The following is a 21,412-nucleotide window of genomic DNA, read 5'->3' as shown; positions in this document are numbered from 1 at the left end:
TTAAAAGTGACTTCCGGAACCTCCCTCGCCACCTCCTGACGCTTGACGCTGCCTTGGTCCACGGCAGAGCGGCCGTCAGTGCGGTGTGAGCGGAGAGCAGGCAGAGGCGGGTTGATCCTGGGACCGGGGAGTAGTTCGTGGTGGGCGGACAGCACTTCAGAGCCAGCCCCAGTCCTGGTCCAGACACACACCGGACCCACGGGAGTTTTCCTTTGTTTGCCGGAGCTCCTCACACTTTGCTCTCATCGTGGAGGGATTGCATCAACAGCAGCCTCTGCACCGCGCTCTCAGGCGGCGGCAGGCAGCGAGTGAAAGCCCTGTGATGCTTCCCTGCATCACACACTGAAGCCGGGTCGGAGGCGCTGGGATTTATGGGAGATTTTTTGGATATCCATCGCCCCGTTGTAGTAAACTTGTGTCCGGCATGGGAAAGGAGCAAGAGCTGCTGGAGGCTGCCCGGACCGGGAATGTGGCTCTGGTGGAGAAGCTGCTGAGTGGTAAAAAGGGGATACTGGGCTCTGGCTCCCCTCTGCCCAACCTGCTGAGGTAAGACACAGAGAGGGTCCTGCGTCTGGGGAATCCAGGGAGTTCCCCCGAGGCAAATTAACCTCTACTTCATCAGATTAAAGAGTCAATTTATCATGCTTGAGTCCACATGCCGTCACTTATTCTCTGCCACACTGTTTGGTACTTTTGGTACTTTTCAACATCTTTAACCTTCTCAGACAAAGCATTGTGAAAACGTTTCATTTCTAAGCTTTATAGTTTCTAGCTGTGTTTAGTAGCCTGCTGAATAACCCAGGTGTAAAGATACTGTCCTGTGGCAGAGTTAACCCATAGTACAGCTCGGAGGAGGCTTTACAATGATACAGGTTATTCACATCACATCGTTTTTGGTTTGAGAACAGGCAGTTCCCCAGACTCCAGACAATGACAGCTGTCTCAGTGTGGATTTCTTAAAACAAGGGCATAGGTGTGATGCTTGTGACATTGAAAATGCCTGTTTTGATGTGAATCTGTGCACCTCTCTGCGCCTGCTGTGTTTTGGACTCTGCTGCTGTAGTATTCACAAAGGACAGAGAGCACATGGTAGTAGGACATATGAGGTGTCGCTTCTCCACATAAAGCACCATTGCATTTGTAACACTGTCATAAAATACACCTATGTGTCCCTGCATTTCATTAGAATTGGACTGTTGAAGCAGTCTGGCTTGTACCAATATTTATTTATCGTTGTTCTGTAAAATTACCCTGTTGATTAGCCAAGGAGTATTATGTTATGAACTATTTTTCTGATAGAGAAACCCTGTCACCTTCCCCAAAACAATCTATTAGACAAACACAAACCTTTAAGTAGCTGTGAGAACATGTGTTGGGTTAATCCTGTCTGTCGTACGCTCATTGGTTCCTCTCTCCTCTGGGCCTGAGCAGGTGATTAGCTGATCAAAGGTCCCTCCAGCACTGCCTGGCCACCAGCCACCAGACCTCAAAACTTAGAGTCCCCTAACAGCCGTCTGCACATAATTAAGCCATTTAACATTTAACATTATGCAATTGGCATTTACATGTTATAGAAGGAGAAGATGAGAGAAAAATCCTACTGTGGGCATTTGGTAAATTAAAAACAAATTTAAATGACGACCTTGTAGTAGTTTAATTTTGTCTTTTCTTGAAGGGACATTGTATAGAGAGACATTAAGCTCATAAAAAAGATGTTTCACTCCAGATTATAGCTAAATAGCTAGTTTCCATCTGCAGTCCCTGATTTACAGAAATAAACTATACAATGCAATTTATCAACAATAAGAACAATTCACACTGTCTACTCTCAGACAAACACACACACATATCACACATTAATAGAGAAAGCATTAGGTATTTACAACGTCACAAATTTCATCATATAGAATACATATTAACCTACCACTTCCATATTCTAAACTTAACAGATCATCTCAGTTCAGTTTATGATGCTGCTGTGACAACATATTTTTCCATGACGTTTAACAGACGGTATTGACCACAAATGCCCTTCCTAACAACCAAAAGTAAAAGTAGCCTGTTTAAAATTAAATTATCCTTTGGCTCTCATCAAATTGAATTAATCTTTTTCTTTCATTCATAAGTAGAAATACACAGATGCTGCCCATATTACACAATTTTCTGATGATGTTATAATGTTGTTACTGCCACAAAAAAATACCTGTTGTGCTGTGTTTTGTTTCATTCACACATGTTTAACACACAAATCCGGCATATTTAGGCTGAGTTTTTCTCTCAAACAGAAAACACCTCGTTCAACCTTGTGATGTCATGTGGTAATACAGGAAGTGCTCCACTGTGTTTTAAACTCAATACACCCTCATTAGAATAATTTAGATATTTAATTAAGCTCTACTGAATTGAAAAGGTAAAAATAGATGTTAACTTGAAAACTACCACTACACGACATCACAAGGTGGAACAGAGCATTTTAAGCTTTGAAGATGTAGACAGGCAACTCCAGGTATGTTTTTGATGAGGTAACAACATTCTGACATGACTTAGAGTTCACAGGAGTCAGTTTTATGTAATATAGGACCTTTAAAGCTATGTTATGGAACACAGTATTGGAACTGAGAAAGCTGGATCGATGCATCCCTGTGTGTGAACCACTGTTTAGCCAGTATTCCACTGTAAAATGTTCAAAAGTATAAACCGACTGTAGAAGCTGCATATTATAATGTTTTGGTTTTTATGAGCTTGTTCTGACTTACTGGCTCTGTATGACTAAACCGTGTTCATGTGCTTTATCTGTCCTATCTTGACACAGCATGCATTTTGTGTTTTCTCTGGGATTTAGATGAATGTTTTTGAAAGACTGTGCATATTTACTCAGCGCTAAATTAACATGGTGTCCATTGAGGAGATAGGCCAAATCCCACCAAAGAAAATGTTTGATGTAATTCCACTTTGTAAACAAGAATCTGACGTACTTAAAATCCAAAATGTGAGTATTAAGTTGTTGTCTGTTGTGAGTGAAACCGTTTAAAGGCGCACTGCAAAACCTTTCTGGTGGAGTAGTCCTGATAAATGCTATATATTTCAGTATATGACAACTGGAACAATATTTTTCTTAGCTCAATATTTGTGTTTACATTTTCTTTGTAATAATGGGTAGATTTTAGTTATTTTTGATTTGATACAATTTAAGCAGCAGAGGGTTGAATAAATAACTTCTATGGCTAAATATTGTTTCATTCTACTATTTATTGGTTACAACTCAGGCCTTTTAATGAATGACAGTACATATATATGTAAAAAATACTTTGATTATCCTGTTTTATTGTTATTGTGTCAGTGGCATAAAGTAGCTCCAATATTGTTAAATATCACTATGTTTCTCTTTAGGAATACAATTTCTTGTCATGACAGGCCTATTGTGAAGGGTCTTCTACTGTCTTATGTCCATTGACGTGTCAGAAATTTGCCTAGAATATTCCATAGTATTGGATACAAGCAGGTGACATACTCTTCACTAGAGATGTTACATGCACATTTATCTCATGGTTTTGTTTTTGTTTTTATTTGAGCTATGGTTTAATTCTCTTGACCTACTATGTCCTTATGTATACCCTACTTGGTTTGAAGTATTATTATTTTGCTTTGTTTTGCATGTTATTTCATTTCTTCTGAAGTTAACCGCAAAACATTTTTGGTATTCTGTTACTAGCGTGTCTAAATTATGTCAGATACTTGTTTTAATAGGGTTACACACGTGTTAGCCTGTGGGTGGGCCGAGTACACCCCTCTGTAAAGACATTTGTACAGTAATTCATGACTTGAGGTGACTGTAGTCAAGCATGTGACCCTGGCAGACGAGAAGAGGTCATCACAGCAGCATATGTGCAAACTATAATGTTATGGGCATAATCTCCATCATTGCATAGTTTCCCATCTTAAGGCCCGTAAGCCATTCATAGCATTCCTAAGTCATGAGTTTTAGCTTAGAATCCTAATAAATCACCCTATGGTCATGAATATGGACACACACTCACACACTGTATCTAGGGCTGAGGTGTAGCCTATCCGTTGGCGGTAATGCTTTTGTATCGTGGTGTGGGGCGTGGAAAATCAATACTGGATGATGTCATCGCCATTTAGTGGGTCATTGTCTCTGAGATGAGCTGTGGAGTGTACGATGGGCATTGAATAGTCTCTGCATGCTGAATAAAAAATAATAATTAAAAAAAAAAAAAATCATCACAAATTATTTATTCAATTTGGTCATTATATTTCAACAGCTGTGGGTTATAATCACTGTTGCAAGTTAAGTTGCTTGAAAAAGAGCAATGATTTTCCTAGTAAGTTAAAGCATTGTTAAATGTCCTATATTGCAGAAAATTCTTGTGAGCTTTAAACCATGTTGTAATGTTGTTCCCTCATCCAAAAAAAAAAAAAAAAAAAAAAAAAAAAAAATGCCTGTCTATCTACATCTCCAAACCTCATAATGCTCTGTCCCACCTTGTGATGTCATGTAGTGGTAGATCTCAAGTTAACAGCTCCTTTAACCTTTAATTCAGTAGAGATGGGCAGTTCCAGGGCTTAAATCATCCAGATTATTCTAGTGAAGATGTATGGAGTTTAAAAAAAACAAAACACAGAGGAACACTTTCTGTATTACCACATGACATCACAAGGTGGAACAGGGTGTTTTATGTTTGAACTCAGAACTCAGCCTAAACATGCAGAGTTTGTGTGAATGAAATAAAACAACTCCAGGTATGTTTGTGATGAGGAAACATTATAACATGGATCAGAAATTAGTGCAATATAGGCTTTAAAGATCGATACAAATCCCCAGTAGATTATGAAGATAGTTATTTGGTTGTTCTGGACACATGCCTCTTTATTTATATGCCCATTTGTGGCTATTTTAATACCTTACTTGCAGTCAATTGTTGCCTGTCTATTATCAATTTAGATCTGTAATATTTAAAATGTAAACAGATATAATCATAGTTTCACCTGTGCTTTATTATTCTGTACTGTGTGTGTTTCAGTGTTGCTGTGTGTGATAACAAAGTGATAGGTGTTGTTGAAAGTGGATACACTAAAGATCATGAGTCATAATTTAGCAGATGGTGACTGAGCTTTTTTACTTATTTTCATAATGTTTCAAAGGGAAAGCCCAATTTATTTTGAGTGTCAATTTGTCCAAGCATGTAAGCAGCTGTGTGACAGTTTGTTTTTTTTTTAACACAATTTAGAGTTTTGCCTTTGCTTGAGTGGATGAGCAGGATGGTTTGTACCATTAAAGGGTTACGTAAACGTTTTTACATAGAGGGTCCAAAACCACCTTTTCTCCATGAAAAAGTTTTGTTTTTGTATCTGAAACGCCCCACTGTAATCGTCAATAGATATCTCTGTGATTAAATAAAGGAAAGCTATACCATACATACCAGACAAAGCATTAAGATTTTCATGAGACAAGCAGGTGACAGACCCTCCAACAGAAAACCTGCATAGTACACTTTTAGATGTTTGTTGTTGTCGTTTTTAAGATCTCCTCTGTGTTTGTATGTGTGTGTGTGACATAACTGTTGTCCTTGCATCACCTTAGTTTGTGTACTGCTCTACGTTGTGAAAGTGTGCATGTGTGTGGTTGGTTGAGAATGCTAAAAGTTCATGCAAGAATTTAAGAGACCCTAAAGCAGGGCAGAGGTTAACAGCAGAGAATGCATGTTGTCTTAGGAACTATAGATAAGGGGCAAACAAATCACTCTGACACATGCAACCTGCCCCTGTATCTGCAGGTTTACATAGAGCTACATGATTTGACTTTGTCTTATATGGCTGAACGATTTTGGAAATGCTCTAATTACAACTTCTCGAAAAAACATTGTAGTTTGATTAAATTTGTCATTTACTTTCTAAAATTAAGATTCAGTCCACATTGCACATTTCAAACACATTCAGAAGCATTAACATTCACTGAATAATGTAATTTAGTGATATGCCAAAAACGCACAAACATGCATAACAATGAGCATAAAGCATCTACACCAATTAATAATTTATTTACTGATGTTGTTTTAGTCAAATTCACACCACAACAGTTTATTTTTGCTTTGACAACATTTTGAGTTTCTTAATATTTAACACTTATTGAATTCTTTTATGCAATTTTTAATCCTGCATGGGCATCACCAGTCGTGGGTTATTTGGTACTACTTTCCTTTGTACGAATGGGGAACTTTTTGTTATTTTTCTGTATTATGATTGATTTGAGAATAGAATAGAATTTTATTTTGGTGTATTTATTATAGCTCAGTATTTTTAGGGACACTCCTGCAAACATTAATATTATTTTAAAGTCAGTAATTTCTTTAACAATATCTGCTTCAAAATTGGTTATTTTATTGTAAATGTCCTGCTTCATATTGTGAATGTCTTTTATCTCTTAATAGTTAAGTGTCATCAAAAACACTTTTAACACCACAGAGTTTGTTTAGTTTATTTATTGTCCGACATTTTTCCATTTTTCTCCTAATGCATTTTGTGCACTGATAGTCTCAGGACATTAGGAAATGAGTGTCAAGAGTTTGAGATATGCATTATCTGGATGACTGTCCCTCTGCGATAGAAAGACCATCCTGTGTGTGGTGTTTTGAGTGTCAGAGCCTTCTTACATCTCCATTAGGGCCCAGGCCAAGTTTCTCTCACTTCCTGCCAAGAAATCAGACCTCTCTCGCCAGCACGCATCACTTTTCTCTTTGTCTGTATTTCAATCTGAATCTTTATTTTTATAAAATCTCCTCTCATTCTCTCCCCATCTGTCCCCGGATCTATTCAATGTCTTTTTGCAGGATTCTGGTAGAGCTAGCCTGTGGTCTGTGTGAGACTTTAAAACCATTCTGGTGTGGTTAATACTGGTTTAACCCAATGATAATTTTAATTGAATCTTAGTGAATTTTAATTTTGGTAATTTCTTCTATAACCATTTATTAGTTGCTCCCAGGCAAAAAAACTTAAAATATTTTTGTTGTTAGTGTGAACTTTGAGAGCCAGTGGTTTAATCTAGTCTGCAGGAGAGATTGGAGCTGTGTGTTTAGGCATTTTTCCTCTCTGTCCTGTCTTTCTGTCTTATCCAAATGCAGTCTCCTCTCTTTCTCTCTCACGCATATTTCCCATCATGATATCAAGTCGAGTTTTACCCATCACGTTTTTGGTGGCATAAGAGTCTAAGTAGGGATTTAATGTTTCACTTTTGTGTTTGGTACAGGTTAAAAGAAGGGCCAACCAAGGCTTTATACAGTTTGAGTAGAGTTTTTTTTTTTTTGGTGAACATAACAGCAGTTCTGTTATCTATATTCTGACATGTTCTTTCTTTGCCAAAGGGGCCCTCACAATAATGTCAAATATGTTGCTTATGCAGAGAACACGACTTGAAGACTGTTACTAATGTGGACAGTGAACAAGCTGTGTGGTTTATCAGTTTATCAAGGTCAGATAGAATATAAAACACTGCCTAACTACTAGTGCTTGTATTGGCCCATTGTTCAAACTGTTTGTTTTTTTAGACTTTAGATTTTAGACTTTTATTGTCCCCAAGGGGAAATTCATTTTCACTCACAGTGAGCTCGTTTGGCACATACAGCAACAACACAACACAACAGACACAGACACATTACAGTAGACATTACAGTATACTCAGCGGGGCCTGACTTTCAGAAATGTGATGGCTGAGGGTATCAGGCTTCTGCCAACGCACCCTGTACCTCTGTCCTGTTGTGTCCTGTTAAATAGGGGGATTTGACTTCTATGGGTTATTAACTTCTAACACAAAACATATTTAGATAACCAGCTTACCTTTTACTGTTTCACTGCTTCGCTCTACACACTAAATCACTTTCCCTCCAGAGCACTATCACAAGACAATCATGCATCATGCATGCACAATCAGCGTGCATCCCACTAATGAAACTACTGCACATCACATCAGGTTTGTCAAGTTGTTGTGTGCAGTTTTGTATATATCTATGGAGAATTGTCATGTGGGAGCATGGATGACGTTAGTCTTGATGTGCCCTGAGTGTTGGAAAGAATCTTACAGGTAACTGTGGGTTCAAATAGAGCCCGGAAGAGATTGCTAAAATACTTCAACATACATGGATGATCTCTAAAACCTCTTCAAACATGTTTTTCATGAGGCAACAATGTTATAACATGGTAGAAATGGTTAAAAAAAACAAAAAAAACAGCTGTTTTTACTTTAATGTTATTTGTAAGCAGTTAAACAGACTCATTAGACTCTTGGACACAAAGTGGCAGACAAATACATTAATTACATGAAATTATGAATCAATCTAAATAACCATAAATAATCTATTCTACTATGTGCTCTTAATTATTTGTTAGAGGATTATTTCCCTGGTATCACAGAAGCCTCTTTATGTTGCAGCGCTTTTGAGTTGCTCTGTAAGTCGTGACTAATTCAAGACCTTCAGCTCCTTCTCACTCCGTCTTTCATAATACTGACGTATTGTCGGCACAAAACTATATCAAATATGGTTTTTGCACTCTGGTTCACACAGTGATAAAGTAATGCATGAAGGACATCATCTCAATACATCGTTATTATTATATTTTTCAGTGAATGCAGTTTGCTGTGATAATTTTTAAAGTGTATCCAAGTGCAGCCTGAATTATACACTGGTTTATGACCAGGCTTGATTTGATTATTTTTTTGGGGTAAAGAACCTAGGAAACAATTAGGTGGATCTGATAAATTGTTATGGAATCTACAAATGAAGCCCCGGTTTATGGTTTATTTAATTAATATTGATGTTTTACAACTTTAAGGGGTAAAAAATATGAAAGTACACACTCTTTTACATGGTTTGAGTGTACTATAATTGATTATTAACAACTACTGGATATATTATTTTAATATTATACTGGTATATACTGCAGCTCCCTTGCTACGCAGCTTGTTTCATTGTCATAATCAGCTCAAATTAGCATATGACTGAAGACATCCCTGCTCTGTGAGAGGCTCAAATGAATATTAATCACAGTCTATGGGCTATCTCCTGATTTATGACTGCTCTCATGTGCTGTATGTCACTTGTCAGTGGCGACCATGACAGTGACCGCTAACTCTCCCTGTGTGTGTGTAGCCTCTTTAATTGTCCTTCTGATTGACTTCTCTCCTTTGTGACAGTGTTTACACAACAAACCAGGAAGTGACCTAAAGCTGCCAACCTCTTCTGAGAGACATATTTCCCATCAGGCTTTGCACACGCTACATATGGCCTTATATTTGTCATCACTGTCACAGCCTCATGCAAGTTGCTTTCATTAAGAGTGTGTTCAGGTGGATTCAATAGAAGTTCAATGTATTCAAACACTATAATCAGTCCACCCACTCAAAACTAACATACCTGTTCCAGCATGTATAGTGTTTTAAGCAGGATCCCAATCATAAATAAAAAGTAAATGACAAAACACTGTTCAAATAGAAAAAGCTCTACCTTGGTTATATTGTTTCATGTTTTTATAAATTGTATAAGACCTGAAATGATCTACCATATAAGAAGTCAAACCAAAATTACCACAACCTTTTTGAAACCTGTAGTGTCCCGCCCTCAAATCAAAGTAACACTTTTACAATTACTTTATTGATCCAGAAGGAAAACCATATTAAATCCTGTAAATGTTTGTGCACTCTGTCATCTTGATAATAAGCCACAACCACTGAACTCTTTTTGTAAGACTTGCACAAACTTCCTCCCTCATTGCCTTGTGCTGTACCATTGTGCACTGTGTGATAAATGAGGCTAAAATAAAACTACATCAAATATTCATCTGCTTTAAAACTACTGAATGAAAAATTGAGACCGTGCTCATTTTGCTTTTCTCCTAATATTCAAAAATCACTTTTTCTCCCTCAACAAGGCTCTGCAAGCAATCATATATAAATTATTCAGCAGATTTCTCAGGTTAATGAGAAGCAAAGCAGCTCCAAAAGTAAAGATTGCTTTTTCATAGTGTTGCTATATTTTAGTAAGTCTCTGGTGAAACAACAAAAAAATTAGAAAGAGGTTAAGAAAGAAAAACGTAGCATTGTAACCTAAGGCTGTAGTTGATGGACATGAACACACCTGACCAAGAGCATAGCCATAAATCAAAACTGCTTAACCTTCACACAACCGTTCACCCTTTTTTATTTGCAATTTTACCGCTTCCTACTAGTGGCTGCCAGTCAAAATACACACCTTCTCATTCAATGTTTTTTTTTCTTTGATTACTTTCTACATTTTATATACATTCAAATCCTCAAAGTAGCCTTTGCATTGTTGACAGCGCTGCAAACCCCTGGCCGTCTCTCTGAGCTTCTGAATGAAGTCTTCTGAAATGGTTTTCACTTCACTTATGCCTCATCAGGGTCAAGAAATGCCAAAAGTGCAAAGAAGTGATCAAAGCAAAGCATGGTTAATTGTATTTATTTTTTAATCTAAAGGTAATTTTGAATATATATTTTTATTTGCTACATCCCATGTGTGTCCACTCATAGTTCTGATGACTTCAGTGAGAATCTACAATAAAAAAAAAAAGTCATGGCAATAAAGAAGAAACATAAATGAAAACGTGTGTCCAAACTTTTGACTGGTAGTGTACATACCTTTGTTTTAACATTACAGACATGAGAAATTTATCAGTATGGATCATATCACACAGTTGTTTTGATATATGCAAAATTATAATTAGCCTATGAAAGGGATGAGTATTATCAATAATAAAAACTTGTTTAAAAACTGATTCAAAATACAATTAAAACAACCCTGTACTTAAATCTTTCCACTGAAGGTTTTAAGTGCTATTTCTACACTTCTGTTTTATACAACACCAGGAAATTTTTGATGATGTAACAACATTATAACATGTCTTAAAGCAGGAGTAAATTTTACATAATATAGAACCTTTAAGTGACTATGTAAGCTTTACTCTACATTAAGTTTCCATTCTGGCAAAAGGATAAACACAATCTTTAGTATCCTTTTCTGTCCTAATTTCCTCCCCTCCTCAGTCAATTTACCGTAGCGATAGTAAAATGGTGCTGACTAAGCAGTGTTCAGTGTTAAACTAGTGGATCTCTGTGAGCCCCCTGCAGCTTGCGCCCACGCACCAGTGCTCTGAGTGTGTGGCCTGTCTCCTCCACTCATCCCCTTTCCTTGTCTCCCATCCACTTCCTCTTGTTTTGAATATTCCAGCCTTTGCATGCATCTGTCTAGCTACTCGGCATCCCCACTCATTTTGACTATTTTTACAGCTTCCCTCTTGTGCTCCTGCCTTTACGTCTCTTATTTTTTTCATCCGTTTTGACTTGGATGACTAAATGAACCCCTCTGTCTGGCACTGTAGTGTTCTGCTAATCAGGCCACTCACTGATTACACGCTTCATGCTAATCACAATCTCACTGTTCCTGCGTGCGTTTGGGACTGCACTTGTGTATTCGAACAGCAAGGAGCGCTCATATAAAAGCCGTCTCCCAAAGACCTGCTTCCTCATTGTTCACCATGAGACTCAAAGAAGCAAAAAAAATGTCTCACAGCAAATCCAGGAACATTATTTACCCGCCTGCTGTGCTTTTGACGAATGATGGTTTGAGATCTTGCTATGATGGTTTGAAAATCCATCTTTAGCTGTGTGCAGGTAGCATAGGTAAAGATGATGCGAAGAAGGTAGAGAAAGGGAAGATGGTGGAGGAGAAGGAGGAAGAGGAGGGGGGAAGCAATTATGGTCCAGATAACAGGCATGCTATGGATTTTCAAATCGCTGCTAGCTCTTTTATTCTATGGTGTCTTTGTCCACTCCTGTCCCTGAACTAGCATTTCAAAAAAAGTCAAATTTTAAAGGCATTGTACTGACAAGGACAATTACAATGCATTGTCTTTCTGTGTGTGTGTGTGTGTGTGTGTGTGTGCGCGCGCGTGCGTGTGTCTGTACTATGTGTGCGTGTGTGCTGATTAACTGCAGGAGACGGACAACAACAGACGCCAACATTTTGTCGATAAGCGCCTTGTGTGACCGACAGCTCGCTCCATCTGATCTGCATCGCCACATCGCCCTTGTGCTTTAATGGAGTCTTTGAGCCAGAGTATGTCGCTCATGTAGAGATCAACCATAACATTAGGACCATTTCACTAAAGTGTAGGGGTCCTAAAGTGTGGGGTTACTGTAAAGTCCAACTTACAGGTCAGATCAGTGTAATGGCAACCATGCCTACAGTAAAGAGGCATGTTGAATAATAAATAATAAAAACACTCTAACTAATGAATGTTAGAAAGAAACAGTTGATCCAATACTGTGGGACATTTCTGGCAAAGCAACAACACATTGATTGAAACAAGCATATAGTGTACCCTACAACAATAAAGTTACACAGTTACACTTTTTTTTTAATTATTATTATTTTAGAAGCAAAGATGTTATTTGAATTGAATATAAAGAAAAATGTAGAATTATAATGTTCTTCTGTTTATAAACTAGAGGAATAGAGATATAATGTGAATGTGAGGAATAATCAAATAATAACAATAATAATTATGAGTTAAAATAATCACCACATTAAATTGATAATGCAGCAACACTGCACTTGTGATGCATTGTGTATATTGATACCTTTGTATTCTCAAGGTAGGGTTCAGGTACACTTTCTTGTTCTTGTATAGACATTTGCACCTGACAACCCATGTGTCAATGCCACTGGAGCAACTTGAGCAGCATTGTTTAGCATAGTCTAGATTAGCCTATTGTGCATGTTTTTTAAGGTTGAGGGAACATGGAACATTTACCTGGATTAAACCCACCCACTTACAGCTAGAACATCTGGATTGGGAATAGCTGAGCTCTACTTATGGTGAGGTGAGAGTTGTACCCACTGTGACAAGAGATAGACCTACTTTCAGACCTGTCACAATAATTAGTATATTGATTTATTGTTTAGTATATGAAATCTGGAACAATATATGTTGGGGCTAAGTATTTATCATGGGTACTTTTTTGTTGCAAAATTTGAGTGATTTTTTTTTGTACTATGATGTAATGAGTATGGATGTAACAATAACTGAAATATCATGATATTGTATTGTCAAAGTTCTCACAATAATATCATGGACCATCACAATATATCGAATTAGAAGTTTCTTTCTTAAATTAAGACTTACGGTGCAGAAATAGCTAAAAAAAAAAGACAGAGGGAACTACATAGACCATGATCCTTTGCTCCATTTCAGTGTAGACTACATGAAGAAGTAACAGTTCTAAGCATTTTTAAGTCTTAGCTCTTTGGATTAAATCTTGTCAAGGCATTTTAAGAGGAAAAAGTAGCATATTAACGACTCCTCAAAATATCACAATAAATATCATACCACGAGATGTATATTGTGAAAATATCGTACTGAGAGATTTGAATATTTACATCTCTTATTGGGAGCCTCCCCACCATTTCATGAGCTTTCCCACGATATTGCAATAAATATTGCACCGTGAGGTTCATACCGTGACAATATCGTATAGTGAGACTTGGATATCGTTACACCCCTAGTAATGAGATTTCATCTGTTGAGGGATAAATAGGTAACTTACATGGCTATTTATTGCTTCATTCGGCTATTTATGTGTTGCAGCTCATGCTATTTAACGATACTGTCTATTTAAAAATGGTTTTATTGGGATTATCCTGGTTTATTTTAATTGTATCAGTGGCATAAAATTGCTTCAATGTTACTGCTTAATGCAGTATTTCTCTATAGCAATATATTGTGCTTTAAAATTTGTTATGATAGCCCTACCTACTTATGAATTAGTCTTCCAGTACAGACTCATAATAATTTGCTGTTGTGGATGAAAATCTAGTCCTTTACACAATAATTTGACCCCTTATAGCTTGCTAAAATCATCCTTGCACTTTGCTCTTTAACCACCAGCCTTATCGACAAAGTGTGCACCTGCTGCCTGCTATTGAGTAAAAGATTGTGGCGTTTACCCCTGGCGATTTGGAGCTTGTTGTGTTTTCTTAGTTTGGTCCAAGGTCTTGTTCTCTGCCTGTAGTGAGCTTTGAGTCATCACATTTGCTTGTATTGCTGCACTCCAGACCACTGACTCATCGCTTTGGTTGTTTTATTAGTATCAAGGCTTCCCTACTCGGATCACCCACGCTCTTCTCTCATGAGTTCCTGTCTGTTTGGTGCAGTCGTAGATTTCCATTCCCATAACTTTCTAAAAATATGCTACTTTGCAATTTTTTATGGTAGATGTTTTTTCTTTTGTCAAATAAGGTAAAGATAAAAAAATGCAGTAGTGTCATTTTATCCTTAGACTCAGATGTGTCCCATATTGCCTGCCACATTTTGACTTGAAGGTGCACTATGAGGCATTTCTGGTTGCCTGTCTCCTTGGAGATATCATTGCTTGCCTAGAATGTTCCAATGCATGGCATTAAAGTGACTGATCTCCACGGAGATAGGTAACAATACCATATTACAGGTTATATCTGTGGAGAGGTGAACCCAACTCACAGTAAGAATGCATGTTTTTTAATTTATTAAGCAATGAAAACACAAGTTTGCAGGTAAAGCAACAACATCTCCATGGAGAAAGCACGTACTGGACTTGCCACGAGGAAAGTCACATAGTGCACCTTTAAGTTCCTCTTTGACTCCATTGTTAACACCCCATTGACCTCCGTGACCGCTGGTGTTTCATCCAAATCTTAGACACAAATATCTATTCACCTCGTCATGAACATGCCTCTGTCCTCAGCTGACACGGGTTACTTCAAGAAGTCAATTAGTTTGTGTGAATTACTCTTGTGAATATCAGTGCTGCTACAGTCTATTGGGTACTAAAAGAGTCAGAGAGGATTTGTCAATGTCCCATCTATATGTGTATACATTGCTGTAAAGACATCATTGAAATAAAGGATTGAGCACTGTGCAAACAAATAGGACATTTTTAGTGGCACTTCTTCTTGTATTTGACTTCTGTTTATCTTTCAGTGCCCCTGCAGCACACTTTTTGATGAATGTGTCTTAAGGCCCCTTGCCTCACTTGTGATATCAACATAAAATATTTGGAGAGTTATATTGCTTTTATTTGGATTTTTGAAAGCCTCCAGAAACAAAGAAAAGAATAACATCTGTGTGTCAATGTCTCGGGGGTCTCTGTGTGAACCGGAGTCGGCCCCAGTCTGACTGGCTCTAAATAACCAACAGCTCCTGGGAAACTTTGTTTCCATGGCCACTGTATTTAACCACATTCTGCTGATTTACTCCAGAGGAGAGACTGTACAAACTTAATGTAAATATAATGAAGGTCATTACATGAGTGTTAATGCACATCTCGTTTATGTCTGTTATCAGCTCATATCGCAAATGGCTCATGGGGAACATGCCACTCTGTTTTGAGATGGTGACACTTTTGTGTTCCTCTTTGTGTAAACAATTAGACATAACCTTTTATTACACAAAAGCTGCACCAGACCAAGTGTGATGTTGTGTTGACAAGCATTAACAATTATTGTTTGGACATGATACTATCTTTCATAACTTGTGCTGTGTTGTTATACTAAACTCATCAAGCACCTCTAGCCTGAGTTTTTATTAATTATTATTAATTAATACTTCTGTGCTGTTAATAGCTGAATTTGACAGAGGATTCTAAAGATGCAGGGTACATTGTAGAGGTAAAGTTTATGTTAATGCTCTTTGCTCTTTGTTCAAACTGAAATGGTGAAGGCTGTTCCCCGGCTGCTTGCACTGTAGTGGCAGGCATGTGGAGAGTGAGAGGCGTCCAGGACATTTCACAAATGAATGCTCCTTTCACAGAGCATGTCTCTCTGTTCGTCCAATTGCTCCTTTGGCTCTGTGCTCTGGACACACTTTGCTCCGGTTGAGTGTTTGTGCCACTAATCTCAGCAGGACCACTCTGTGTCCTACTAAGAAGTAGCCTGCTGCCCTCAGGGCCACAGCAGCACCTGCTTAAAGAACGATTGGAGGACATGATGAAGTTTTTTAGTTCTCCAATGCTCAGGTTATGCTCTACAAGGTGCAGTTATCAGGGCTCTTGACGTGTTTTTTTACACATAAATTAAATTATGATTAATTACACACATTTAATTGAATAATTGATTTTGGCCTTATGTAACACTTGTGTAGTGTGGATCATTGCACCGTGCTCTTGAATATTATTTAACTGCATTAGTAGTCTGCTGATGTTTTTCATATTGTGAGTACATTAATAATTCGATACTCGACCTCAGAGAGCATCCTGACCTTTTCCCCAGGATGATATATTTGCTGAACCATATTACCTAAACTTTAAATTACTTTTATAGCCTTGTGCACACTGAAAGGGTGTCCTCTACAAACTTTGAGAAAATTGTAGCTAATCATCAATAAAAGTTATTACTGAGTTTGGAACTGTTTCCTCGGGCACTTTGAATTCTTAATGCTGCCAGATCTCAAATACCTCACAACAAATTGCGTGTACAATAATGGCCAGCTTTAGGACCCTCTGTTTTTATTTTTGATCAGTTTCACATTTTTGTGTTTTTTTATTTTTAAGTTAAAGCTGGTATATATTTAAACTCTCCACTCTTGTCTTGTTGCCTTTCTTGCGTCCATACATCTTGTCAGTGTTGTGGTTCTTTGGTCTTCTATGATCAACGTGTGTCTTCTTTAATATTCCCCCACTAAGTGCAGGGGTTGTGACCTCTCTAATGAGCTCCTAATATTGATGCAGTGTCTCAGAGCCACAGTGGTCTGGCTCAGATCTCTCTCCTCTGGCTTTGAGTTGTCAATTTATTTCATTGACAGGCCTGCTGTGATAGCCTGGAGCTGTTGTTGTCAGCACTTTTATGGTGTTCAGCATTAGTGCACAGATATACCAAGTCCTCTATCCATAACCATAACAGACTTGTGATGTGGCTCTTTGTTGTCTGCCAAGTGTGTCAGAGGCATTATTGGCCTGTCCTCATCCACTGATATTTTGCAGCTGATGCCATCAGCATTCTTTGTGGGTGTGAAGATAAATAAAAGCACCACTACCCCAAAGTGATATCACTGAGAAGTCAATCCACTCAAGAGATGAATACTTAATATAAACCAACAATTAGGAGTGGATACCAGGCAAACATTGATGAATATTGGATTTTACAGGAAAAATCAATGTGCTTTTAAAACATGGTGTTCTATACGCCTACAAGATCTCTGTAATATAAATCTGAATTATGTAATAGAAATCTCCAAAAAAAAGTCAAATTTAATTTCAGTCTAAAAACAGAGAGGTCAGATTGAGATGGAGAACAAAACACAGAGAATTGGATAATTAAGATGAAAGATCAGTGATAAATAATAACTATGTTGCTGTGATATTTAATAACTGTAAGTAACTCTTTGCAATATGGGCTTTTGTGCAGCCTTACTTTGTCTTATTATAAGCCTAGTACATAACTGCCTTTATCTCACATTCAGATGGAGACAAATACAACCCAGAGATCTAGTTGTGTTGTGATGATTCGTATGGTTTATTGAAAGTGACTCAAGTGCTATTGCAAACCTCCAGTCTTCCCTCACAGTGGTACCTTCCTCTGTGATGCAGATGCTGTTCATGTGGGAGCTGACAGTGCTCGGCCTCATATTGATCAGTGCTGGAGGAAGCCTTCCCTGGGTCCCCTGTGAATCAGCTCTGCAACTCAACTGTACTGAACACCACTCTTTGGTCAGGACTAACAAGGTTATATGTTGATGGTCCAACTGGTGACTTTTTAAAAGATTTTTTTTAGATTTCCGTTTTTTTAAATGTCTATTTTATCATAATTCACATGCTAAAACTAAATGCGCTCCTTCTGAGAGTTCAAACTATAGATTGTATAAAGAAGTGGACTAAGGCAGTGTGATGTCACCCATAGCGTTCGACTGTAGTCAAATGAGGCTTGTGATGTAAGTGGTTGCAGAAGTGAATATTTTAGCCAGGTTCATATTAGGAATAGGAATAAATTTATGTAAAAAATGGCAAAATAAAACCACAAGGGTTGGACAGACATTTTAAGACCAAAATGACAAGGCTCACTGCAGCAGTTACAGAGAGAGAGGTGACAGTTTTCTAATATAAAGTCAATTGGCAGTTCTGGTATTGGAAGAACCAGAATGCCACATGCTCATTCTCACTTCCTATTTGGAGCATGCTGGCTAGCAGTTTAGCTATGTCCATTTATATACTGTACAGGCTATGGTTCAAACTAACTCAAGAAATGATAAGGACTGACCAAAGGGGGCAATGGGCTTTGAAAAGTAGAGGACATGTCACATAAACAAAGAGCTGCTGCGTTAAAACCGAAAAGCACTGAATCTCTTCAAACTGACTGATTGTCACAGGGTCAAATTTTGTCATATCGCCCACTCCTATGTTCCAGTCTGCTTCCAGTTTTCCTCCTCCTCTCTGACCAAGGCTTTGTTTTTATGAGCGTATGAGTAATAGCCCACTTGCTAACATGATAGCAGCATAACACTCTCATTAATTTGACTGACAATAGAATTGATTAGAAGAGCAGTTCTTTCCTGGTTCTCTCCATGTAATATTTAACTGTGCAGAAGGGCAATCCAGACACTCACGCTGCACATTAAACAAAAGGACTTGAATGAATTATTGTGATGAACTGGACAAAAGCACTTGTTGGGAGAAGACTGAAAAAAAATATAAGGATGATTATTACATTATTGTTTGTTTTTGTACTGTGTTGTTTGTTTTAATTAGCATAATTACGTGTTCAAAGCAGACACTTAAAGTCACTCATTCGTCGGTCTTCGCCACAGAGGTGGGCAATATTGACAAAAATTTATATTTCAAAATTTTTGTGGAATATCCCTCATATAATATTCTGATGGTATTATATAAGTCCAAGAAAAATATGTTGAAACATGTCTTTAATTATATTAGTATCAGACCATGTGAAATGACCCATATGTGTGCAGAAATATATCTTTAAAATGGTTCAATATTATAAATATTTTGAAAATCTGCTCATCTCTACTTCTCCAAGGTTGTAATATATACCTGATTTGGATTTCGACACTGGTTGCTTAAGTTTGTTTTACATAGTATTTTTGAGTATTTCAGCAGTGGTCAGTAATGTGCTGGAGTTAGAATGATTTTTCCACATCTAGATCACTGTTTAGATGAAGAAATGGACTAAATGTTTCAAACTAAGTCATTCACTAAGGTTCAGCTTTTTATTACTGAATGAGAACAGCACATCTGAACTGTTTAAATGTGGCTACAAAGAGGTTAACATAGTTCATACAGTACCATAAGTGCACAGCAGTTCACTAATAAAGACTCCACATTAGATCATCTGTGGTGATGCTCATCAAAGTCCAATTTTACGCTTCAGAGCAGAAAATGTCATCATCCTGAAGCCAGCGTGCTTAGAGTCTCCTAATGGAAACTGGCGTCTGACTGTTACAATACACCACAACAGCACGAGACAACCATGTGTGTGGCAAATTACATCTTTTGGAGAGGGATTTCCAAGTTCATTTCTTTAACTGTAGCAATGTTGTATAGTTTACAGAATGAATGAAAAATACTGCATATCATTTTTAGGTTAGTTAGCTACAAGCATCCCATGGACAATTCAAGATGTTTCAAAATAAAATACATTTGAGAAGTCAGATTGAGAGATAGAAAAGGGTAGTGCATAGACAATATTTGTAGAAGACTGTAAGTTTGTGAAAACATGCACATCCAGATACTAAATGATTCAGTGTTGATTTATTACTCAAAGTATTGATACTGAAAATAACACAAAAGTTAGGCCATTCCTGGATAGTTTAAGAATGCTCTTGATCTATGACAGAATTAAAAACACATAATGACATTTAAGAAACTAGTTTTAATTTGTGTTGAAGTAACCAGGTCCTGTCTAAACCAAAGAGAAGAATGGAATGTAGTAAAAGAAGACAGAAACTTAGTGGCAATAGGAGAAGGATGATACATGCTTTTTATGTACCTCACTTAAAGCCAATAGATTTGCAAATTACAGTTGATAGCTATTAATTCTTTAGCCTTTAAATGGCATTAAAATGACGTGATTTAATTGTATATATCCCCTTTTCCAAAATGTTCCTGTTTAATTATTCTGTTCCCATTTACATTCATTGAGATCAGGCTCGAGGCACCATTAATCTTTTCGCCTCTTATAAAACATTAACAGGTGCAGACCAAAGCTATTCAAATGCATTACTTTTCTATACTCTGAGTGGCTTTTCTGGTGTCTGTCACTGTCCTAACTGTGGCTCTCACACATCTGCCCACTTGTGATAATGGCTACTCCTGTCAACATGGAGCGGGGTGAGCTGCAAAATGCCAAAGGCCATACTAAATGCACACAGACACACAATCTCAGACACACAACCTCAATTAAATTACAAAACGTGTTCCCCGGCCGGATCGTAGTGGGACTGGTAAATGTTTGCCTGCCTAATGAATGCTTGGTTGGTGCCTGAAGCCCCCGAGTGAGAGAGTTAAGATGCTGTATGCTTTATATGCAGTTTATAGAAGGCTGAAGGAGATACGTGGAAAAGAGAAAATTTTGGTTCAAATAAACAATTAAAATATTTCAAATAGATTTTTACAGATTAAAATATAATTGCACAAATTATTGGGAGTCTTAACTCTCAGATTAAATTAAATATTCAATAAACAACCTTGACATTTAAGATTTGGTGTGTGCTAGTGCTCTTTCTTTATTCTGTTCATGTACTTGTCTGAGGCTATAATCAGGCTGCACAGAGTGTAGGTAGTTCACTTGGATTGCAGTGGTGAATATTTTTGCGTGATCACCACCGCAATTTAAGAAAACCCTTTTTACACAATAAAAATGTATTGTTTGTTTAAAGTTATACTGTGATCTTTTACTAGTTCTTAATCTATAAGATCAATTCTAAAACTATTCTAGAAATTCTAATATTAAAGGGCCCATATTATGATGTTTTCTGATACATGTTATAATGTTGTTTCCTCATCATAAACATACCTGGAGTTCTGTTTTGTATCATTTACAGGTATAACACACAAACCATGCATATTTCTGCATGTTGTTCTTCTCTCAAACTCTCTGAAAACACTCCATTCCACCTTGTGATGTCATACAGGAAGTGCTCCATTGTGTTTTTAAACACAATACCCCTTCACTTGAATCATTTGGATATTTCTAGCCCTGGAATTGTCCATTTCTACTGAACAAAAAGTAAAGGGTAGTTGTTAACTTGAAAACTAACACATGATATCACAAGGTGGAGCAGAGCATTTTGAGTTTTGAAAATGTATAAAGACTTATAATAAAGGGTTACTCAAATATGTGTG

At 37.4% G+C, this 21,412-nt stretch overlaps 1 protein-coding gene across 4 annotated transcripts in view; it reads left to right on the top strand.

The window, feature by feature from the left end:
• The first annotated feature begins 82 nt into the window (after positions 1–82).
• The window catches only part of anks1b (ankyrin repeat and sterile alpha motif domain containing 1B), a 167,278-nt gene continuing 145,948 nt past the window's right edge, over positions 83–21,412 (top strand). For all 4 annotated transcript variants that reach the window (XM_055153440.1, XM_055153438.1, XM_055153436.1 and 1 more), the window contains exon 1: positions 83–546. In XM_055153440.1, the coding sequence (XP_055009415.1) occupies positions 425–546 (122 nt within the window). In that variant the 5' untranslated portion in view covers positions 83–424. The remainder of the gene's footprint in view (positions 547–21,412) is intronic.

The sequence above is a fragment of the Boleophthalmus pectinirostris genome, unplaced genomic scaffold (assembly GCF_026225935.1).
Source record: "Boleophthalmus pectinirostris isolate CB_2022bp ecotype Guang Dong unplaced genomic scaffold, ASM2622593v1 HiC_scaffold_18, whole genome shotgun sequence".
NCBI lineage: Eukaryota > Metazoa > Chordata > Actinopteri > Gobiiformes > Gobiidae > Boleophthalmus > Boleophthalmus pectinirostris.
This window is presented reverse-complemented; position numbering and strand designations above follow the sequence as displayed.